This window comes from Lampris incognitus, chromosome 16, assembly GCF_029633865.1.
Source record: "Lampris incognitus isolate fLamInc1 chromosome 16, fLamInc1.hap2, whole genome shotgun sequence".
Lineage (NCBI taxonomy): Eukaryota > Metazoa > Chordata > Actinopteri > Lampriformes > Lampridae > Lampris > Lampris incognitus.
In genome coordinates, this window is record NC_079226.1 from 21,085,913 (window position 1) to 21,109,482 (window position 23,570).

The 23,570-nt window shown below is 47.7% G+C and overlaps 3 protein-coding genes across 3 annotated transcripts in view; 2 read left to right on the forward strand and 1 right to left on the reverse strand.

The window, feature by feature from the left end:
* The first annotated feature begins 6,961 nt into the window (after positions 1-6,961).
* LOC130126673 (ankyrin repeat and SOCS box protein 2-like) lies at positions 6,962-9,935 on the forward strand. The gene is made up of 8 exons (XM_056296284.1): positions 6,962-7,083; positions 7,297-7,466; positions 7,658-7,813; positions 7,908-8,153; positions 8,262-8,433; positions 8,615-9,221; positions 9,374-9,527; positions 9,798-9,935. Exons 1-8 carry the CDS (start codon positions 6,962-6,964, stop codon positions 9,926-9,928), a joined length of 1,758 nt encoding a protein of 585 aa, XP_056152259.1. The 3' UTR covers positions 9,929-9,935.
* Positions 9,936-10,557: 622 nt separating this feature from the next.
* LOC130126004 (protein FAM181A-like) lies at positions 10,558-11,629 on the reverse strand. The gene is made up of 2 exons (XM_056295379.1): positions 11,535-11,629; positions 10,558-11,470 (listed from the first exon to the last, which is right to left on the reverse strand). The coding sequence occupies exons 1-2, from the start codon at positions 11,627-11,629 to the stop codon at positions 10,558-10,560; spliced, it is 1,008 nt and encodes a 335-aa protein (XP_056151354.1).
* An 8,774-nt stretch (positions 11,630-20,403) lies between these two features.
* prima1 (proline rich membrane anchor 1) overlaps positions 20,404-23,570 on the forward strand; it is an 8,064-nt gene continuing 4,897 nt past the window's right edge. The window contains 4 exon segments of the mRNA XM_056295380.1: positions 20,404-20,560; positions 20,563-20,684; positions 21,885-21,975; positions 21,978-22,025. Of these exon segments, the coding sequence (XP_056151355.1) occupies positions 20,404-20,560; positions 20,563-20,684; positions 21,885-21,975; positions 21,978-22,025 (418 nt within the window).

Here is a 23,570-nt window from a genome sequence, read left to right on the forward strand (position 1 = left end):
TCCTTCTTGTGTTACGTTGCTAGTGGCTTTAATCTGTTCAGATTATTTAACAGTTGCATACGGTGCAGACAGTGCAATGAGATGCTTGCATAAGAGAAGGAAAACAAAATCTGTAAAAAATAAAAAATAAAATAAACAAGTTAACGTTGAAGAAGAATGTATAAAGGTACAATTTTGAGCAAAATATTATGGATAACAAATCTAGAAATACATGGAAACTCTAGAAATATATCCATCCATTACCCGAACCGTTTACCCTGCTGTCAGGGTCGCGGGGATGCTGGAGCCTATCCCAGCAGTCATTGGGCGGCAGGCGGAGACACCCTGGGCAGGCTGCCAGGCCATCACACACACACACACACACACACACACACACACACACACACACACACACACACACACACACACACACACACACACACACACACACACACACATTCATACCTCGGGACAATTTAGTATGGCCGATTCACCTGACCTACATGTCTGGACTGTGGGAGGAAACCGGAGCACCCGGAGGAAACCCACGCAGACACGGGGAGAACATGCAAACTCCACACAGAGGACGAACCGGGACGACCCCCAAGGTTGAACTACCCCGAGACTCGAAACCAGGACCTTCTTGCTGTGAGGCGACCGCGCTAACCACTGGACGGCGCCACCGTACCGCCCCTCCAGAAATATATTTCTACTGAAATGCTGAAATATAGAAATTCTCTCCAGAATGTACTTACTATTATTTTACAACGTGTCTGTGCCAATGTTCAGTTATGCATTTGGTAAAAGGCATTAATTGTGTGATTACCATGTGCACCATCCTTTGTTTTCTCTCTCCCCTGACAGTGATCAGGGTTACTATGATGGCATCATCTGCAACTAAAGTTTAATGGAATATTAAATTGTTTGGTATTTCTTTTTACAGCCTATCTACGGTTTTCACAAATTAAACATCAAATTCAAACTAATACCTAGTATCTAACATAAAAAGTAGTGAATTTTTCTTAGGTTGGAGCTCTGAATTCACCTGCATGGATCAACATATATGAATCGGTCTATATATGGGTCAATATACAGTCTCAAATTAGAGAGTAGTGTCTTTATTACTGTCCTGTGATAAGGCTCAGACATTTGCATGCCAGCGGTATCCAAGCATGTGGTCTAGTTCATCCAGTTGTAAAGAGATAGGCTGAAGGACTTGTTTTTGTCTGCCAAAAACCAAACGCCTATACGGCAATTCAGGTTCAGAGGGATATTGTTTTTATGAATATGTCTAAACTTTGAACTTTTGCCTGCAATACAAGCAACATTGCCCATGCTCAGGCAAGTTTATAAACAGTCCATGTCATTTAATTTCCTGCAGTGCATCTCCTGAAGCTGTACAACAAGATCCCACATATAGTTGTTGCGGATGAGAAACACCAGCACAAGGAGACAAAGGTGACTCGTGAGTATATGTAGACTTGTAAAGTCCCCACAAATTGACCAGTTTTTATGCTTGATACTATGTAGTCTTCTCAGAGACTGTTCACATACTTTGGTCATCAAAATGTGTACCACAGTCTGCTATATCTTGTATCTGTGTACTTTCATCTTCATTCAAAGGGCCTAAATGTTTTCTTATGTGATTTAATATGTCATAGGTCGACGATCCAAATTGAAAGTGTAATTCAATCCTACTTCCTACTCAGTTTTTCAGGGTAACGCTGCCCAAGACTGCACCGATAAGACTTGAGCATACCTTTCAGGGCTGCGGAATCAGCTGGAACCAAACAAAGTAAAACGTGCCCTTAAAAGGCATCCGTCCTTGCTGGAGGAGCTGCTAGTCCCCATTGTCTGGCAGTGCAGCTTTCTGCTCTTCCAAAACAGCCTGGTCCCGAGACTACTGCATATGTGTGTTTATTACAATATGTTTCATTTTGGGACTTTTGAAACTATGTTTTGTCATTACTGATGTTTGAGACTGTTATTGCAACATCTTCATTCTGGTCCCGGTCCTTGTTTGTCAACTCAAGCACCAGCAACCTCATCAGAAAGGCTTTTCAGACAACGGCGAGATGCATTTGGGTGCCGCAGTGCTTGGATCTGACATGGTAACTACTTCTGTGACGTTCCCAGCCAATGGATCCAGAGTGCCTCACCAGCAGAGAATGAATGCTGGGGACAAACATAGGCTACTTGACTCCTCCCGGACACTTCCTCCTACAACCAACACATCTATAACCTTACTCAGGTGAGACAACATCATGATCACTGTTAACCCTTGAGTGCACTAAAAGTCCAAAACCTTTCTTTTCCATGAAGTGGTTTTTGTATCTAGTATGCATAGCATAACCGATACGCTTTTTTTCAACGAAAATGCGTTATTTTCCAAAAATAGCTGACTGAATGTGACAACATACAGAAATCAGCAACATGTGTGGTGGCTGAGTGTGCTTTATCATTGCAGTGGATTTCAGCCAAAAGGCCTTACCTAAATTATTAGATCGTAATATGCTTTTGAGGAAAGATACTTTTAGCTGCTACAATACTGCCCCCCCCCCCCTGAAACCCACGACCATATACGCTCTCGCATGCGCACATGCTGCAGTGTGTGAAATGTAAAAACTGAACTGGCTCACTAGAGAATACTGTGAGCATGAAAGTGAGGCAAACAATTTCTCTTATTGACTACACGAACGCATGTGTGATTTATTCTTCCGCGCCACATCACCATTTCAGCAACATAGCGCTTCTCCAACCTACCTAGTCCCCCCCCTTAAAGGGCCCGTGTCTACCAATTATGGTGAATTGTGCCCATAGTCAGTGTGGAGGGGGGAGGATGGCCCAGCCGCAACGGCATCGCCGAACAGTTGCAAAGGCCGGGTTGCCTGCCCTACAGGAGGGGCCTTAAGGACCCTGCAGCGGCGTGGGGGTAGTGCGGGTGGTGAAGGAACCTTAGGGGCCTTGTTGATGGGTGGGGACATGGTAGGAGGGCCCCCCCGCCGTGGGGGCTGAGCAAGTCCAACAGGTCGGTCCAAGTCCAGGTGAGCCAGTTTGAGGCGATCTACAGAAATGCGCTCTGGCTTGTTGCCGACTTCCACAACAAAATGCTTGTTTCCGGTCTCCAGGACACAGAACGGCCAGTCGTAGGGAGGCTGCAGGGGTCCACGGTGGGCGCTGTGGCGGGTGAAAACATACTCTACAGTCTGCAGACTTGCGGGGATGTCCCGCTTCAGCATATCAGCTCCCTCATGCCTCTGGGCGCACGCGCTTCCGATGGCCTCACGGTCTCACCATCCCACCTCTGACGCCAATCATGTAGCGAATTCGGGGGGCAGTCCGGGAACCGCCACAACCAGGACGCAAACCTGGATCTCCCGCACCACAGGCAACAACGCTAACCAGTCGACTAAAGGGTCCGACCCGTTAGCCAAGGGCTAGCGAGTCTATTTATTCGTGCACATTACTTGGCTATCGAGTCCGACCCTTTAGTCAAGCGGTTAGCGATGTCGCCTGCAGTGCCGGAGATACGGGTTCGCGTCCCAGCTATGGCAGTTTCGCTACATTCGGGGGGCAACTGCAGGAATCGCCACAGCTGGGACGCGAACACGTTACATTGGTGTCAGAAGTGGGATGCGCGCGGACGTGCTTCCCGAAGGAGGGGGGTAGGGTAATGTGCATGTATAAGTAGACACGTTAGCCCTTGGCTAACGGGTCGGACTCTTAAATCGAGTGGTTAGCGATGCGGGAGATACGGGTTCGCGTCCCGGCTGTGGCGGTTCCTGCTGTTGCACCCCGAATATAGTAGCGAATTCGGGGGGCAGTCCGGGAACCGCCACAGGCGGGACGCGAACCCGTATTTCCAACACCGCAAGCGACAACGTTAACCAGTCGACTAAAGGGTCCGACCCGTTAGTCAAGGACCAACGTGTCTACTTATCCATGCACGTTACACTACCTCCCTCATTCGGGAAGCGCGTTCTCGCGCTGATAGCATATCAGCTCCCTCACGCCTCTGGGCGCACGCGCTTCCGATGACCTCATGGTCTCACCATCCCACTGCTGACACCAATGTAGCAAATTCAGGGGGGCAGCCCGAGTACCACTACAGCCGGGACACGAACCCGTGTCTCCCACTCCGCAAGCGACAACGTTAACCAGTCGACTAAAGGGTCCCGGTAACCAGTCGAGCGGATACCCCCCCCCCCCCCCCGCGCCCAGGGTCGGACTACGAGGGTCGGACCCTTTAGTCGACTGGGTAACGTTGTCGCTTGCGGAGTGGGAGACACGGGTTCGCGTCCCGGCTGTGGCGACGGTTCCCGGACTGCCCCCGAATTTGCTACAATATGACATGATAAGCGGATTGCAAGAACGGCGGTTTATTCTTGCAATCCGCTCGTCATGTGGCTGGGAGGTTCGTATCCCAGACTCGCCGTAACCGGTCACGGCCAGAGCGTCCACAGGGTTAGGCCACCCTTACCCGAGGGATAGTGGGTGTAGATCGGTGTAGTGTTCGGGGACTCGTCGTTCTCCAGCGACCCCTCTGGCCCATCCGGGCGCCTGCAGCCAAGCAACCGAAAGCATTCTCCCTACGTCTCCTTCGCGGCCTGAAGGTAATGCAATCCGTGCGAGGCTTCAGCGTGTAAAATAGCGAGAGCCCCCGACACGAGTTTGAAGGAAGCTGGTGTTACGACTATCTCCTTCCTGTGGAAACGTGAGCCAGGGGAGTTATTCGACAAGAGTTCCGGCCACATGCCTTTGGGTTAATTGGGTGGGATAAGGGGAAAAACTAGAAGTAAATGTATAATATATATATATATATATATATACACTACCGTTCAAAAGTTTGGGATCACCCAAACAATTTTGTGTTTTCCATGAAAAGTCCCACTTATTCACCACCATATGTTGTGAAATGAATAGAAAATAGAGTCAAGACATTGACAAGGTTAGAAATAATGATTTGTATTTGAAATAAGATTTTTTTTACATCAAACTTTGCTTTCGTCAAAGAATCCTCCATTTGCAGCAATTACAGCATTGCAGACCTTTGGCATTCTAGCTGTTAATTTGTTGAGGTAATCTGGAGAAATTGCACCCCACGCTTCCAGAAGCAGCTCCCACAAGTTGGATTGGTTGGATGGGCACTTCTTGCGTACCATACGGTCAAGCTGCTCCCACAACAGCTCAATGGGGTTCAGATCTGGTGACTGCGCTGGCCACTCCATTACCGATAGAATACCAGCTGCCTGCTTCTGCTCTAAATAGTTCTTGCACAATTTGGAGGTGTGTTTAGGGTCATTGTCCTGTTGTAGGATGAAATTGGCTCCAATCAAGCGCTGTCCACTGGGTATGGCATGGCGTTGCAAAATGGAGTGATAGCCTCCCTTATTCAGAATCCCTTTTACCCTGTACAAATCTCCCACCTTACCAGCAACAAAGCAACCCCAGACCATCACATTACCTCCACCATGCTTAACAGATGGCGTCAGGCATTCTTCCAGCATCTTTTCATTTGTTCTGCGTCTCACAAACGTTCTTCTTTGTGATCCAAACACCTCAAACTTGGATTCATCCGTCCACAACACTTTTTTCCAGTCTTCCTCTGTCCAATGTCTGTGTTCTTTTGCCCATCTTAATCTTTTTCTTTTATTGGTCAGTCTCAGATATGGCTTTTTCTTTGCCACTCTGCCCTGAAGCCCAGAATCCCGCAGCCGCCTCTTCACTGTAGATGTTGACACTGGTGTTTTGTGGGTACTATTTAATGAAGATGCCAGTTGGGGACCTGTGAGGTGTCTGTTTCTCAAACTAGAGACTCTAATGTACTTATCTTCTTGCTCAGTTGTGCAACGCGGCCTCCCACTTCTTTTTCTACTCTGATTAGAGCCTGTTTGTGCTGTCCTCTGAAGGGAGTAGTACACACCGGTGTAGGAAATCTTCAATTTCTTAGCAATTTCTCGCATGGAATAGCCTTCATTTCTAAGAACAAGAATAGACTGTCGAGTTTCAGATGAAAGTTCTCTTTTTCTGGCCATTTTGAGCGTTTAATTGACCCCACAAATGTGATGCTCCAGAAACTCAATCTGCTCAAAGGAAGGTCAGTTTTGTAGCTTCTGTAACGAGCTAAACTGTTTTCAGATGTGTGAACATGATTGCACAAGGGTTTTCTAATCATCAATTAGCCTTCTGAGCCAATGAGCAAACACATTGTACCATTAGAACACTGGAGTGATAGTTGCTTGAAATGGGCCTCTATACACCTATGTAGATATTGCACCAAAAACCAGACATTTGCAGCTAGAATAGTCATTTACCACATTAGCAATGTATAGAGTGTATTTCTTTAAAGTTAAGACTAGTTTAAAGTTATCTTCATTGAACAGTACAGTGCTTTTCCTTCAAAAATATGGACATTTCAATGTGATCCCAAACTTTTGAACGGTAGTGTATATATATATGTGTGTGTGTGTGTGTGTGTGTGTGTGTGTGTGTGTGTGTGTGTGTGTGTGTGTGTGTGTGTGTGTGTGTGTGTGTGTGTGTGTGTGTGTGTTTGTATGTATATATATATATAGCGTTTTTTTCCGAAACCTTCAATGGTGTTGAGGGCTCGACTAATGAGGAACGGAATATCAACACGGATACAGGAAAAATTTTACCTTTATACCATTAAAATCTTTTTTCCTGTATCCGTGTTATATATATATGAACAGTCTGTTTTTCGTCACTGAACGTGTTAAAAACCTAAATAAAGGAAACCAGATTCCTTTATCGCCGGTGCTATATTTTCCTTATCTCTAGATGCTGGAGTGGTTTGACATATATGGATACCCCCCCCCCCGCGCCCATGCGTGACATTATGAGTCCCAAAATAATCCTGCAGCAGCACAGCTGAGCCCCCCCCCCCAACCCGTGTCCTTCCCCCCCGCCCGTTTCCACTCCACCGCCGCCATGTAGCCTGTTATTATTGAATACCACCGTTATAATGACGAAGTTCAGCTATTCCGAATACCTGTCTCAGTTCCGCAACGGCGCCTTGTCCAAGTCGCCGGCCGATAGAGGACGACGTGCCGCCGGGCGGAGCGACCTAACGTCAGATCCTGCGGAGTGAGTCTTTTCGTCATTTGACACGGGGATTTGTAGCCGATGCTTAGAAATAGCCTCCCATCGCGATTACCTGCCAAAATCATACCATCACATATAGAGCAGATAATGTTCTTCATGTTCTACGACCCCCCCCCCCACAGGTTATATGTCTGACGCAACCAAAAAATATATCTGAGAATTTATCTTTTATTATTATTTTTATTTTTCTCCAAGGGATGTTGATCCGGTAGTCTTTGCCGTCAGGAGCGGAGATGTGGAGGCTGTGAATGAGCTGGCAGAGTCCAGTCCACACAGCCTAATGAAGGAAAACAAAGATGGGTGGATACCTTTGCATGAGGCTGCCTATTGTGGAGACGCTGGGTGCATGAAGACACTGCTGAAGGGTACAAACACTGAAAGCATTGCATCTGAGGGTCTCTCAGATGGAAAGCCTTGTCTATGCAGTGTTTCTTGATCATGTGACGATGAAACACAAATATTTCCACATATGTGTGACTGCTGCACCGTTGAAAACAATGGCCAGAGTACTGCATATACCAACCACTGAACAGCTTTGTGTATGTCCTTGTGCCAGCCCATCCAAGTTTAGTGGACAAACGCACCCTGCAGGAGCAGACAGCCTTACTTCTCGCTGTGTCCTGTGGACACCTGTCCTGTGTCCGATGTCTTCTGGAGGCAGGCGCAGACCCCGACATAAGCAACAAAAATAAAGAAACCCCTTTATACAAAGGTAAAGCTATATGTACATACGTGTGATCTATTTTCTTGCGCATGAGACTTCAGACAAGCTACTGCATTGATTTTGGTGTGTATCACTGTCACAGCTTGTGAGCAGGAGAAGATGGACATGGTGAGAGTCATTCTCTCCTTTGGTGCCACTGTGAATCAGCGGTGCTGCCAGGGTTGGACGGCCCTCCACGTGGCAGTATCCAGGAACAACACAGAAATCTGTGACGTACTTCTGCGAGCCGGGGCTGTCGTAAATCCACCCAGTACCTGCAGCATCACACCACTCACCGTAGCAGCTCAGCGAGGATGGCTGAAGGTGCTGCGTTACCTTATTGAGAAAGGTATAGGAGTTGCTGGCTCTTCATACATTGTCACCCTTGTTATGTTGCTGACCCCCTCCCTATAGTTGTCATTATGAAGATATAAAAGCAAGAGCCCTTCTCCCCCAGGCGCTGATGTGAACATGCAGACATGTGATGGTGTCACAGCACTGTATGAGGCTTGTAAATGTGGCCACAAGGAGATAGTATCCACGCTGCTCGCTAAAAACGCAGATGCCAACAAGCCCAACAGCTCTGGATTGCTTCCACTGCATATTGCTTCCCAGTGTGGACACCACGAGTAAGTTACAATACAAGATCTCCGGTTGGTTGTGGTTTTTGAATTCAGGCCTTGGTAGATAAACATTTCAGAAGTTATCACACACTAACACAGTTCAGAGAATTGTGGCAAAACTACCATGCCATAGCACACAGTAATAATGATATATCTCTCATCACACATCTCCCTCTGCTGTGTCCAGAATTGTATCCCTTCTTGTCCCGGTGACAAGTCGAGCCAGGCTTCGCCACAGTTGGATAAGCCCCCTCCACCTGGCAGCAGAGCACAACAGACACGCTGTGGCAGCTGTGCTGCTCAAGACAGGTGCAGACGTCAATGCCACACTGGCCCACAGTCACTCCATCCAGTATGCTGATCGACGTACCACAGCCCTTTACTGTGCAATTGCCAATGACAGCACCAAGACAGCAAAACTGCTACTGGACGCCGGTGCTAGTCTGACACTGGACCCAGTCAACCCTTTATTTATGGCTCTAAGGCGGGGCTGTCTCAGCACTGTCTCCCTACTGCTAGAGAATGGGGTAGATGTCAACAGCATCATCCCAGTTTATCCCACCAGCTTCCCTGGTGCTGTTGCCCTTTGCACAAATAATCTACCTCTACTTAAGTGTCTTCTGGATAATGGGTGCAATGCCCTGGCCTGCTTTACCTGTATGTATGGCACTGCCCCGCACCCTGCCTCCGGACCATCCCATTTAAGTAGCAGTAGTGGCAATGGATATACAGTTCTGGATAACGATGGCATACCCCCTTTAACCTGCACAGAGCCATTGGCAAAAGTGACACAGGTAAGAGGAATAGGTAAGAAAAAATGTTACGGATAAATAAATATGAATAAAGAATAATAAGTCATCAATGAGTAAGTGTTACATTTAGCGTTAAAACATTTTTTTAAAGCTAGGGAGACTTGTTGAAGCCGCTCTGTTCTTTTAATTCACAGTTCTGTGAGTGGCTTTCAACCTCGGTGGTATGTAACTGGGCAGGACCGATTGTAGACCTGCTGCTGGACTATGTTGGGCATGTTCCGCTGTGCGCCAGGCTCAATGAACTGCTGGGCAGCCGAGAAGACTGGCTTGCCATCAAGAGAAAGTCATGTGAGTACATGGCAAAAAGTAAACCCCTCACTTAGCACCTTTCTTCTAACTTTAGCATCTCTTTAGAACACACACATGCAACACACATACATACATACACACATACACATGCACACATCCATATATGCATGCACACACATCCATATATGCATGCACACACATCCATATGTATGCACACATACATATGCATTGCACACACAGTCTCGCTGTGTCGCCCTCTTTGAAATAAAAACCCATAAAAGCAACCGATAACTCCTCTTATGTCTATAGCGTCCCCTCGTCCACTGCTGCACTTGTGCAGATTGAGGATCCGTGCCCAGATGGGGAGGCGCAGGTTGGGTTCCCTCAGGAGTCTACCTCTGCCAGACAGACTGATAATTTACCTGAGTCACACCACCTGATCACAAGCCAACACAACATTGGACAATGACTGCAACTGTTGCATGCAAAATATCAGAGGCATTGCTGAATCTGTTGTTGTTATTGTTGTCTACTGGCTTTGATATTGTACTCTATGTTTTGAAACGTGTTTTAATTACACCATGTCAATGTAATATGTGTAATACATCAAGGGCTTGAGTCTATGTGACCCAGCAGTGCGTTTGATCTGTCGTCTCGTCTGAACCGCTCAAATTAAAAGTGGAAACGCGAGGCAAACAGAAACTGAAACACTTTATTTGACAATAAACCCTTATCGCTCACATACGTCCATCAGCCATTGGTTGAAGAGTAGCTGTGTCCGATTGTCTACTTCCACAACTGAACGAGTAAACTAAAGAAACAGAATATCCCGACTCATTTCTGTGACTGAAGGGGAAAAAATAGGGTCCATAATATACCTACAAGTGTGCACCCCTCCCCCCATACAGATTTAAACAACAACAATGTAGGTGCACGAGCTAATAAGTGCTTTATTAGAACATATCTCCTAAACTGCGGAAGGATGATGAGTTCGCTGAGAAGAACGCCGTCATTTCAGCCTAGTATTTGCTACGATGGATGGCGCACGCGCTCCTCGGTGCCGGAGTCATCAAATGAACCCGAAGACACTGAAAATAGATGACGGAGCGGTGGGCTTCGTCGGTATGGGCTTGACCACGACGTGCGTGTGAATTTTGGGTCCGTACGGATGTTCAGACACCTCGGTGTCAGTCCCGGCCGCTTTGCCCCACAGAGCCGCGGCGGGCGAGTGGGGCAGGACGACGTGGTGGCTGTGAAACACCTGGCGGCCGTGGCACTGAAAGACGCAGCAGCCGCAGAGACCCAGGTGATGGGAGGAGGCGCACGTGTCCGATTTCAGCGCGTCTCCCCCCGGGGAGCCGTGGCGACCGGAGGCGGGGACCGCGGCTCTGGCGGCTCTGGCGGCGGCGTCATTGTCGTCGTTGCCACGAACCCTTTTCCTCTTTTCGCCGTCGCCGGCCTCGCTCATCGCCCCCGGGTTCTTAATCGAGCCCAAGAGCGGACGGTCCCTCCTGTCCGGGGTTAATTTAGGTTCCTCCCAAAACGAGGCGGGCAACTGGCGTTTCCTCATGGGTACCTGCCCTCGGTTGCCGTCGACGCCGTCCCCGCCGACCCTGACGTTCTCCACGTCGTTGTTGGCGTCCTGGTCGGCTCCTTCGCTGATCCTGGTGTCGTTGGCAGCCCCGCTGGGTTTCACGCATCCGTACCCGGAGGACCTGCTGTGTGCGTGGCACCTTGGGACCCTCGAGTATCTCTGGGAGAAACGCTTGAGCTGCTTCTGCAGGTACTTCCTGTGGTCCACTGAGCGTCTGCAAGGCGCCGACTTGTCCAGAGCCGCCTTGATGTCGCTGGACGCCAGATTTACAAAATTCAGCAACGTTTTCACCTCGCTGTCTGCCATCTTCACCGATGGAGGGGGGGGGAGGGAGGGGGGGGTGTCAAAATTAATCCATGTTAATTTTTTTATCCACCCCCACGAAGACCTTGAGAAAATGAGAAAACACGTCAGAAGTTTTTCGTGGGCTTTCACACGCGTTATTCAGTTACCAGCACAGCACATTCACATTAGTGAGGAACTTAGAGGAACTGAGACCGAAGTCTGGTGGTGTTTTGGTGGTGGTGGTGGTGGTGGTGCAGCTCATCTCACATGTTTTTCTGCAGAGAAAATGGCCTACTCACCGCTTCTGAACGAGTCCAGACCTCTCTCTCTCTCAGTCTCACAGATTCTCTCTCTACTTTGTGCACTCCAACAACTTGAATGAATATAAACTCCTTGTAGTTATGGTGCTTTTCTTGAACCAATCAGCGACCCCAGGCCCCTCACAATGCACCCCAATCAGCCTCCGCGCGCCCCGGTATCCAATTCTTCACCATTGCAAATTGTTGTCATGGAGATCCGCCTAAAAAGCCGCTAAGAGGATGCAACATTTCTCTTACATGCTGATGTCTGCTCATCTTCACTGCTACAAAATGAAAATGTGCTAGAAGACTCTTTCCTGGTTAAAAACAACAACAACAAAGAAACAAACAAACAAAAAAGAAAGAAAGAAAGAAAAAAAAAACCCCATATAGGCTGTGCATCAACACTACAAGAGCTATATTTAAGTTTCTTAACAGTTCACCATGCCCCCCCAACACCCTCCTCAGGAGTGATGTCAGATGTAGGATTTGGTGAAGGAGGGGGATCTAAAGAGTGCATAACCATGGAAAGGGGACTTGAACGCTCAAGAATCTTGTCTTTCTGTTTGCCCCCTCAATCGAGCAGCACAAAGGCTGAATTACTCATTCAAACCTCGCGGGACAAAGGAGAAGGAGCTGGATAGCACTCCTGCATTTGTAGTCAAACATTTAGAGACTTAAATCGAGTCGTCATGAAGGAGAAAGAGTTGGACAAAGCCCATAGAATTGCCATCAGCAAACATTTTCCTGTGTCATATTATGGGGTCTCCATGGCTCCCTCTGGCCCGCGGACAATAGCACAAGTTTGCACACTCGAATACTGTCACCCTGCCAACGGCAACAAGAGCCCAAAACAGGACAATCCCTGCAGAAAGCATGGGCTCCGCAGGGAAGGCTGCAATAGAAGAGGAAAGGAGACTTGTGAAATGCTAATTGAGCTCCATCCCCTTATTGAAGTAAAAAAAAAAAAGCACCTATCCTTCCATTGAGCCACGTCCTCTTGGCAGAAGCGTGGAATGAGACGTGAGGGAAGTGTTTGTCTCCTAAGTAACCTACACCACATGCCTATGTTCAACTGGCCCTGAGTCGTGCACCCTGACCATGGGACGCTGTGCAAGCTGCACACGTGTAGGCTGCACAGCAGCTGGCTCCCAACACACTGCAGAAGAGTAGGAAAACGTCCTTATATCGAGTGGAGTGTAATTTATATTGATTATAGGTGACGTAATTCATAATTGATTACCGTCTTTCACGCCACTTTTAAGACATAAGAGAGCCTCACAGGGTCTATATGTACTCTGACCGGACTGTCTTTTGAGGGGGGTGCATCCCTCATACTCAAGAGAGGCAATAGGAATCCATTGTCCTGTTCTCCTCTTCTTCCCTTCACCTCTCTGTTCGCCTCAAAAGGCCAATTAACAATGGCACTCCCCTCCCCTGGCCTGTCACCCCACTCCTGCGCTTTTGAAGTGACAGAGAATGAGACAAGGGAGGAAGCATAGTGGCACCAATAAATCCCACCATGTGGCCCCGTCTGTGTGCCAGTTTGGAAGACAGATGGGTTAGAGGTTTGCTGGCCATCTCAAATCTGCTTTGAGCCAGCCCACATCCTGAATAAGGAAGGACTAAACTCGCATTATCGTAGGCTGTGACAGAGCTCTGCAAATCAGCTGTTGGATGTTGCTCCGAAGCCTGCTGTAAAAGTGAACAGCGTCTTAGCTCTCATCATCTGCACACGGCCCTCGGAGTGGCCCCCACAACACGGAAAATAAACACAAATGGTTACGCAGATGCTAAAAATGGGGTCTCTTGACAGTAAAGGAAAACGCAAGCTCAATTTTTAGCTGCAACATCTGAGAATGACCCTTGGCTAAACCTTTCCTTCAAACTCCTTCACATCAATACGAATTACTATATATATACATATAGTCTCTTTTTTTAAATCCTCTTTATTGTTACTTTTGGAGAGAACAAAAATGCTCAATGCACACTTTTATCATTTAGCCTCCCCGTCACTTGAAATAGACATCAATGAGTTGATGTTTTTATTAGTCTAAAAAAAGCAAACATTATTTTTACCCCCGCTTCCATGGGAATTCAATGTTTATTATAGTCACATAGCGTGTCAGCGTGAGGCCAGGTGTTGCCACTAGATGGCGATCTATCTCCGCCGTAGTACAGATTTATAGACCCAAGCAAATAATGAAGTAATACACAGCCTGGATGTTATTAAATCAGATTTCTCCAGTTTGATAGTCCTTGCTTGTCCGAGACTTCCAATCCACTTTTCTTGTGGAGCCATCAAGATCACTTCAGGTCTGGATGTGTGAGCAAAGACATAAATGCTGATTCACCGGGTAAAATCTATTATATGAACACAGCAAAGACACACTGAAACAGTGGGCTTGCAGAATTGCTTTTAAAAGGGCTGTGATGTATGTTGTGGCAGATTTTGTGTGGTTTGCTGAATTGAGGTGAGCCAGCAGAAGGAACCGGAGGACGTAGTTCTTTTTTCTTGTCAGATAATCGATACTGGGACAGACTACCAGAGGATGGAGGAGCAAAGCCACTGGAGTAGCTTATACGCCAACTCCGGTGAAAAAGTGTGTGTGTGTGTGTGTGTGTGTGTGTGTGTGTGTGTGTGTGTGTGTGTGTGTGTGTGTGTGTGTGTGTGTGCGTGCGTGCGTGCGTGCGTGTGCGTGCGTGTGCGTGTGCGTGTGCGTGTGTGCAGCGATTTTCACAAAGATAAAAGCTTGTCCACATCTCTTGAGCATGAACCAGGTCACTACTGTTGGGCTCAGTAGTTCAGGGGAAGAGCTTTTGGTATGCGAGAGATATTATAAATACAAGGCTGTGAAATGCAGGCCTCAAGGATACTTGTTGAATGTACTGATCCGTATCCAAAACTATTTCCGTCGTTGGATCAGATGCTCATTTGTGTCTCAGAGAGGGGGGGGGGCTTTTTAAAAGTCCTGTTATTGAATTTATCTAGTATGACGCGCAATACCCCACAATAGCCAAAAGTCAAATAGAAACTTAGCCCTCTGGCTATAACATAATGAACATGAACTACTTATTCAACATATGCATAGTCAGAATTAGCTGTCACAATACTGTACAGTAATAAATGCACTGCAGTAGGTTGGTGTATAGTGGTGCATAGCCTGTCACAAATGAAGAACCAAGGCTCTTGCCCTCGTGTTGGAAAATATCCACCCTGCTGAAGTGACTTTGAGCAACAATTAACAACAATGAAGCCAATGATGCTGTTCTGTGAATGGTGTGATGTGAGTTTCCCCCATGTACACGTGTAATCTGTCCTCCTGCCAGGTCTCCATGGTGATGGTGGTCACCACCTGGACACTGCTTGGCATCCCCCTCATCACATCCTTCATATATCTTATAATTCCATTATAATTCTGTTGTCCTCTTTCAATGTTGTATTCTGTAAATTGTGTTTTATTCTGTACACACAACATCCATTGCACGTCTGTCCATCTTGGGAGAGAGATCTCTCCCTGAGGTTTCTTCCTATTTTTTCTCTCTGTTAAAGGTTTTTTTTTTAGGGAGTTGTTCCTTATCTGAGGCCAAGGTCTAAGGACAGGATGTTGTATTGCTTTAAAGCCCCCGGAGGCAAATTTGTAAGTTTTAATGGGTTATAAAAATAAAATTGACTTGACTTGACTTCTGTACGACCAAATGTCGTGACTAAGGCGGGTGGCAAGTGAGAATTTCTGAGAAGGCGATTTTCTTTGAATCCATATATACAATGTCATATACCATATTTCCCGGACTACAAGTCGCACCGGAGTATAAGTCGCATTCAGCAAAAAATCTGTTGTTGCCAAGAAGAAGAAAAAACAGATCAAGTCCCTTCGGTATATGAATCGCAATTATATGCTGGTAGGGTATTTTCAATTGAGTCACAACATTAAACAGTGCCATCTAGTGGGCATAGTTGAAACACAGCGTAATCGTCTGACAAAATTACTACATCGTATAAATCGCAGACTTATAAAAAAACAAAAAAAAAACGACGACTTATAGTCAGGGAAATACGGTAATCATAAAAATTTAGTGGTGTCACATTGTCGTAGCCTTACCTAGTGGAGAAGAATATGTCAATGCTCTTAAAGATTATTGTTATCCAGTCGTTATTTGTAAGCTAAATGGTGTTTCACAGAACCATTAGTGTTTGAATAAGCAGTAAAAATTTTCAATGAGTCTCCCAGTTGGCTGCTTGTCGTCCATATCAATACTCATTGCTGCCATCTTGTACCTTGTGGCACCACTTTGAACTAATTTGTTTTTGTGTGGTCTGATAGGGGCCCGAAAGACCTGAAGATCCCAAAATAATTCCTCACCACACTGTCGTTGTCCTTCACATAGATAATGTTAATGTTTCTTCACTGGCTCTCTCACAGACATTATAACCGGGGAAAGTACTGAAGTAAACAAGGCGCCATTACTACGGTGGCACCTCCCTACACAGCCCAGTATCACGCCCAAGCGCGTAATACTCCCGCCGGTCCAACGTGTCAGTGTCACTGTTTGCCTCGCTCAGGCGTGAAAAGTACACGCGTGCAGTGCCAGCAGGGGGCGACGATTAACTCAATGCCAGCAATTCCCCACGGAGGAAAAGAAGCATACAGCATTTCCAAAATTCCCCCCCTAACCCTAACCCTAACCCAACTCTAACCTTAACCTTAACCCTAATCCTAACCCTAACCTGCCTTCGCCGCTTAATCATCGCCCCCTGCTGGCACTGCACCTTCACACACGCGTGTACTTTTCACGCCTGGAGCGAGGCAAACCATGACACTGACACGTTGGACCGGCTTGTGTATTACACGCAATACGTGCGCGTTTGAATACAAGCTGTCATAGTGTACAATTTTCTACTTTTACCTTTATTCTCTATTTAACGTTACTTTTGACAACGATGTCTAGGAGTTTGGGATGAAGTTGTTGCCTCAAGTGAAGGAGTTCAAGTATCTCGGGGTCTTGTTCACGAGTGAGGGTAGGGAGGACCTGGAGATTGACAGGCGATTGGTGCAGCATCAGCAGTAAATGCGGACGTTGTACCGAATCGTTGTGGTGAAGAGGAAGCTGAGCCGGAAGGCAAAGCTCTCAATTTACCAGCCAATATTCGATCCAATCCTCATCTATGCGCATGAGCTTTGGGTAGTGACCGAAAGGGTGAGATCGCGGATACAAGCGGCTGAAAGGAGTTTCCTCCGTAGGGTGTCTGGGCTCAGCCTTAGAGATAGGGTGAGGAGCTCGGAGTAGAGCTGCTGCTCCTTCGCGTCGAAAGAGCCAGTTGAGTTGCTTCGGGCATCTGATTAGGATGCCTCCTGGGCGCCTTGCTTTGGAGGTTTACCGGACACGGCCACTGGCAGGAGACCCCGGGGTAGACCCAGAACTCGCTGAAGGGACTACATGTCCATTCTGGCCTGGGAACGCCTTGGGATCCCCAGGAGGAGTTGGAAGGCGTTGCTGGGGAGAGGGACGTCTGGGAGTGCCCTACTTAGCTTGCTGCCACCGCGACCCTACCCTGGAGAAGCGGCTGAAGATGAATGGATAAATTAATGAATTAATTAATGTCTAGGAGTTCGGGAAGAACCTGTGCAGTTCTCAGCTGCTCCAACAGTAGTCTAGGCTGGATTACGGGCCGGACATGCGAGGGGCCCCAAAAGGTCAGGGGTATTGTGTTCGCGTATAGTAGGGATCCCAATCATACCCTATCATACCCCAACCCTGTGTCGCGATGCAGGGGCCCCATGCAGATTGGCATAGCGTCGACTACTATGTTGGGTATTTGCATTAGTTTTGTTTGCGTAGCCTATCTGACGGGGGGGGGGGGGGGGGCAATGGACGCGCGTGCCCCGGGGCCCCTGGTGGGTTAATCCAGCCATGACAGTAGTGGCAAACTTCAACTTTGGAAAAATAAAACTGAATGCCCACAGTTCAAAGACAAATAAGTCAGTCAATCGGCCATACTAAATTGTCCCTAGGTGTTCATGTGTCGGCCCTGTCCAGGGTGTCTCCCCGCCTGCCGCTCAATGACTGCTGGGGTAGGCTCCAGCAACCCGCGAAACCAACTGGGATAAGCTGTTTGGATAATGGATGTATGGATGGAAAACTGAATGCGAAGCACACAAGCCTTTACTTCATGAAGAGTGCCCCTGCCTGAGATCATACACTTTAGCTGTATGATCTCAGATCTGCCCCCTGGGCGTGCAGAGGACCAAGATGTTCGCCAGAATTGATCAAGAATATTAACAGAAAGGACTCTGTTCCCAATAACAACAACACAGTAAATTTTGGTCAGTCTCTATTGGATTAGGGTCAGTAGTTCTATATAATACATCCATGGTTACTACCCACGCGGCTGTCATTGTCTGCAGGCAGCGGCACACTGACTCACTACGACCTGCCACCGCAGTAATGGCGGCGCCGCTAGATGGCGGAACGCACAAATCCGTCGCCGGAATCGTCTACACAAAATTAAGTATGGCAGGGTGGTAGCCTAAAGCTCTAATATCTGAACAAAGGACGGTGGTGAACATTTAACTCGTACTGACGGGTTTCTACTGTAATTGCCAGTTGAACAGTCTTAACTGAAGACCAACCAGGAAACTGTTGGCAGTAGGATTATACTGTGGTAGACAATGATTAGCTTTGTAGTCGGTCCCCACAGATGAAGAACCCAGGTTCCTGCCCTCACGCTGACAGCGTCTACCCAGGAGCGACCTATGATGATCCAGTTCAACATAATTTTGAATCCGCTACCACTATGGTCCATGTTGGTGATCTGCTTAATGCACACACTATTTGCACATGACACGACATGCACTTTCAGCTATGATTTGTCAGTGTTACTGACTCGTGGCATTGTCCAGCTACTTTGTAATTGGATTGGCCTATCACTCGCTATCGGTGATCTCCCCATGCTGCACTCACAGTAATTGCACTTGACATGACATGCACTCTTAGCTATGATAAGATCACTACTCGGTGCTCTGAGATAAAAGAAGAAACACACAACTATCTGCTAATTGCCAACTGTCTTGTAAGTCACTGTGGATAAAAGCGTTTTCTAAACGAGAAAATATAAATATAACTGATTGTAAGATTATTAAAAAACCAACACAATATATGTAACTAGTAAGTACCCTGTACATGTTGTAGTATAGTGTAATCTGAATATCTCTGAAGGTAGTTTGTTGTCCAGATTTTGCTACAGTTAACCCATAGCTTATATTATCACGAGAGTAATATTGTGTATATGTGTATTTATGCTGTGACAACTACACTGACCTGCAGTGATACACCTATGTTCATTTTGCTCTGCTGTATTCGTTTTCTAACATGACATGCACATATATCCTTGAGTCTGCAGGTCGAGTCTGCAGGTCTGACCACTCCTGTCTAATCTCTGAGACAAGGAGGAGGCCTGGCCCTGCTCAGAGACTGTGACTGTCATTGGCATTTCATTGTTGTGCACATGGCTATAGGCTGTGGACTTCTTTCATAACTGCCTCTAGTTGAAGACCAACAACGTCATTATGCAACTCTCCTCTTAGAGAGCACTACCCCCTGTGCACGCTGCTTCTCTTTGCGTCCTACAATCTGGTGTACCTTTCAGTTATTGTGATCTGCATTAGTATATCACACGAGGTGGCTGCTAAAAATAATTTGAGGGGATGAATGAAACAGGAGAGGCCTTTCTTGTTAAAATAAAACATGTGGCGCCGCCATCGCCGTCGATAGAACACGCAATGCATAAAGATGTGTTTTGATGTTACTTTGGGACCACAGCACGTCAAACATGTCTTTCATATAGGCCCCATGTCTTCCCTAAACCCCCCCCCCCTCTGGCCATATGTACTTGACTTCATCACCGTCCATCCAGCGTCATCCTCGCAGCTTGTGCACTGTGGGCTAATACTTTCAGCTCTCTTCACTAAAGCACAGGAGACATTATCGACGCATAAGCGGGGAACTTTGCTGTTAAACGCGTCTTGTCTCTTCCTCCCCCCTCCTCCCCCTCCCCCCTCCTCCTTCTTCCTCCTTGTCTGTCTGTCTGTAAATCCGTCGGACTTTGGAAAGAATTTGCAAACGGGGTAGAAAAAAGAAGAAGAAGAAGAAGAAGAGGAAGCGTGCACGCTGTCAGGACGAGCTGATGTAAAGCGCTGCATCAAGTGTGCGAGTGTGCACTTCCAGTCGACGCGCGGTGCCACAGTGATGCTGTGGTGCGAAGCAGCCCGCTGTTTTGGCAGAGAGGAAGATGCATCAGTTTAACCCTCGGCTCTGCCCTCCGGACTCGCTCGTCCGTTCAGCCTGTAGTTAAGTTTGAGGAGATGCGCTTTGAGTCAGCGGCCGCCGCGAGGATTTCCGTCGTCGTGCAGTTTTCTGAGGATCTCTCTCTTTTTTCTTTTTTTTCTTTTTTTTAACCCCCCCCCCCCCGCCACATTCTCCAACTTCGATGGCTTGAGAGTTAGCCTATTTTGCACTCATGCACGAAGCCGCCGAGGAGGGATGGATGGAAGGTATGGGCCATCTACCGCCCTCACATTGCGCGGAGTAGCGGCAGAGCAGGCGGCGTGATTCAGGTCGCTGTTTGAGTGCCCCGTGGAGAGAGAGAGAGAGCGAAGAGAGAGCGAGAGAAAAAAGAAACTACTTTCGAGACATGAATAAGCGAGATTGCAGCCCTTTTCATTGCATTGCTTGTCCTATGCTATCGACCACGGAACCCCGAGCGGAAAATGATCGTGGCATCAACTATTTCTGGAGACGACTGTCACAGATCTCGCCGCTGAACTGGACAGGGTGGATGGTTATTTCCAAAACAGTCCAATCCTATGTATACTGCGTTCATTTGTCCGAAACGCTGCTAGTGTCTTCGAGAACAGCGCAAGAGGAATGCTGGTCCAAGATCTAATGCCATTTACTTTAAGTTTGTGGCCTTTTTTTCTTCGGTCATTGCCTTCTCTCACTGTTTTACTCTCATGCCAGGTAAGGATCACGTTTAAGGCGCGCCGCTCGACATTTTCCGCATGAGAGGATGGTTACACAAGTGTAAATGGGCTATAAATGACTGCCGGACTAATTAGACTGGCCCGCAGCAGATAACGAGCAATGCAAGTAAACTTTGTGTAGTGTTCAATTAGTATACAATGTCCTGTCTCTTACGTCTTATATTGGTGCACCAGTGGATGGGGGTCACTGGTCTAGGGCATGCCGGTCTGAAGTTAATAGTGAAAGACGTGCATGTGAAGTGAGTTTCCAGCGAAGGATGAAAAAGTAAATATCACACACACAGAGAGACACACACACATGCACGCAAATACTCAATTCTGCTGCTGTGAGAACATGGAGTAGTGACTGCATTTGTGTGATAACATACAGTTATCCCACCAGGATCCGTGCAGCCGGGCATATGTTAGGGATGAGTATTCTAACCTCTGCCATATGCTGCTGCCTACAGAGAGTGGTGAGCCATTGTTCACACACACACACACACACGCACGCACACACACACACACACACACACACACACACACACCACACACACACACACACCACACACACACACACCACACACACAGTGTTGCCAGGGTTCATGTGTAATGTGATCTGCTTGAGTTTCCAAGTCCACCCACGCACACTCCTCGGGGCAGCCTGCTGCCCACTCTGTTGGTGGGTGGTTTCTTACAGGGAGAGGGCTGCAGCCATAGACGTGATACTATTCTGCATGTCTATGCTCAGCAGCTCTGGTGACAACAACAGCGGAGCCATTGGAGGGATATCCGCTGGTTCAATACTACTCACTAAATGGGTCTGCTGTTCACTAAAGCATCCACAATTATGATGCACAATGTTGCACTGATGCCTCCTCTTAGCGTGCATTGAATGGCAGTGCTTCACACATTCCATGTTCTCTCTCTCTCTCTCTCTCTCTCTCTCTCTCTCTCTCTCTCTCTCTCCTCTCCCTCTCCCCTCTCTTGCTCCTTTCTCTCGCTGTCCTGCTTTGTCTCTCTCCATCACTGTCTCCTCTCTGTCTGTATTTTTCTCTCTCTCTCTTCTCTCTCTCTCTCTCTCTCTCTCTCTCTCTCTCTCTCTCTCTCTCTCTCTCTCTCTCTCTCTCTCTCCTCTCTCTCTCTCTCTTCTCTCTCTCCTCTCTCTCTCTCTCTCTCTCTCTCTCTCTCCATATAGGGTGAACTCCAGAGGTCATGCTCACAGACTGTGGCGGAGAAAGTTAGTGAACAGTGCCAGCTGGCATGTCACTGTCGAAGCTACCCCTCCCTTCCCCCCCACCACCTCCCCCGCCTCCCCCGCGGCTACTGGGGACCACAGGTAAGATTTCGGCTCGTGCTTCCAGGGTTCACACCTGTCTCACACGGCGCCGTCCGTCTCGGGTGTCTCACCCCTGGCCGTCTCATGGATGCGCAGGTTCAAACGCCAGCAAAGAGGCGCCGAGCACCGGCCGGTCCCATAGGGACGTTTTAGTGGCATGACTTCCGTTCCACTCCTAAGCTACTGTAATGCAAAAAAAAAAAAATCACATCAAGTCACCGACGTGTGTGTGTTTGTGTGTGTGTGTGTTGGGGGGGGGCGGCATTGCATGGGTTCTGCTTGTGTGTCTTTGTTTGTGCATGATGGAGCCGGCAGGATGTTGACAGCTGAACACAGGACTAATTTATGCCAGGCTTGACCTTGGGGAGTACCCAGCTGCCTGTGAAATCCATGCCTGCTGGGCTGCCAGACTCAGCGGTTCAGTGGTGGGGTTTCCCCCGGAGGACCCCTGATTAAAACGCAGATGAGTTAATTAAATTAGCTTTAGTTTGATACAGATAAGGGGCTAATGAACCACCCCAGTGGTTCCAGCTTCGTTTTTGAAGTTGAGCCCATGGCAATGCGCGTGCGTGCGCATGTGCACGAGAGTTTGATGCCTGTTGCGGCACCGTTTCTCCCCCACATTGCCCCCCCCCCCCCACACACACCTCTCCAGAGACGGCGTGTCCGCTGACAGATTGTCTAATTCATCTCATCTGTGTCTGCGTGCGGAGAGCCGGTATGATTTGTGTGTAGTCAGAAGCGCCTTAATGAGGGGCGGTGCCCTGAAATATGGGACAGGCGCTGCTGATGATGCAGCCATTTCAAGTTGCCGCTGTGACTCCTCCGAATCACTCACCCCCACAGCCCTCAATCTTACCAACGGGGCGGGGTACTTAATCAGCAAACTCTCAACAGACAGCGGTGTTTCAGTGTTTCAGCGGTTTCAGCCAGCCAGTCAGCTTCGATCTTTTTCTGCCCCCCCCCCCCCACATCCATCCCCCCTATCCCCCCCATCTTGTCACCGTGTGAGTCAACTATCAGCCGAGACTTAGAGGCCTCCTTCTGATTGTTGTCAAGGTCACTGCATAAATGCTGCCAGGACCATCTGACTGTATTCTGAGGTGGTGGTGGTGAAGCGTGTGTGTGTGTGTGTGGGGGGGGGTTTAAATGCCCAATCATGGCTCACACAGGACTGTTCTGGGCTACTTCCACAGGCTCCGGATGCCTCTGTAAAAAGCATTATGTCATGATAAATGTGGAAAAACAGGCTGAACTGTGTTCATATTCTAGTTTGCTTTAACTTGTTTGCAGAGGGCGGAGATAGCGTGAATAACTACACTGTTGTTTGTTTTTTAATTTCCCTGATCCAAGCCACAGAGCAACGTAATTTGTGCAATTATTCTGCAGTGTAAAGTAAGCTTGAATCTTCTGGCGCCAGCTTGTTTTGCAGAAGTGTAAGTGCTTAACTTTCGCTTTGAACCATAGCCCCTATAAATATGCAATGAATATGCATAGCCGGCATTAAAAAAAAACTGGGACAAATAAACTGAGACCTTATCTATC

Coding starts and splice junctions, on each gene's coding strand:
- LOC130126004 (XM_056295379.1), bottom strand. CDS start 11,629: ATGAGCTGCACCACCACCACCACCACCACCAAAACACCACCAGACTTC. Junction 11,471..11,534: donor AATGTGAATGTGCTGTGCTG/GTAACTGAATAA, acceptor CATTTTCTCAAG/GTCTTCGTGGGGGTGGATAA.
- LOC130126673 (XM_056296284.1), top strand. CDS start 6,962: ATGACGAAGTTCAGCTATTCCGAATACCTGTCTCAGTTCCGCAACGGC. Junction 7,084..7,296: donor CTAACGTCAGATCCTGCGGA/GTGAGTCTTTTC, acceptor TTTTTCTCCAAG/GGATGTTGATCCGGTAGTCT. Junction 9,222..9,373: donor CATTGGCAAAAGTGACACAG/GTAAGAGGAATA, acceptor TTTAATTCACAG/TTCTGTGAGTGGCTTTCAAC.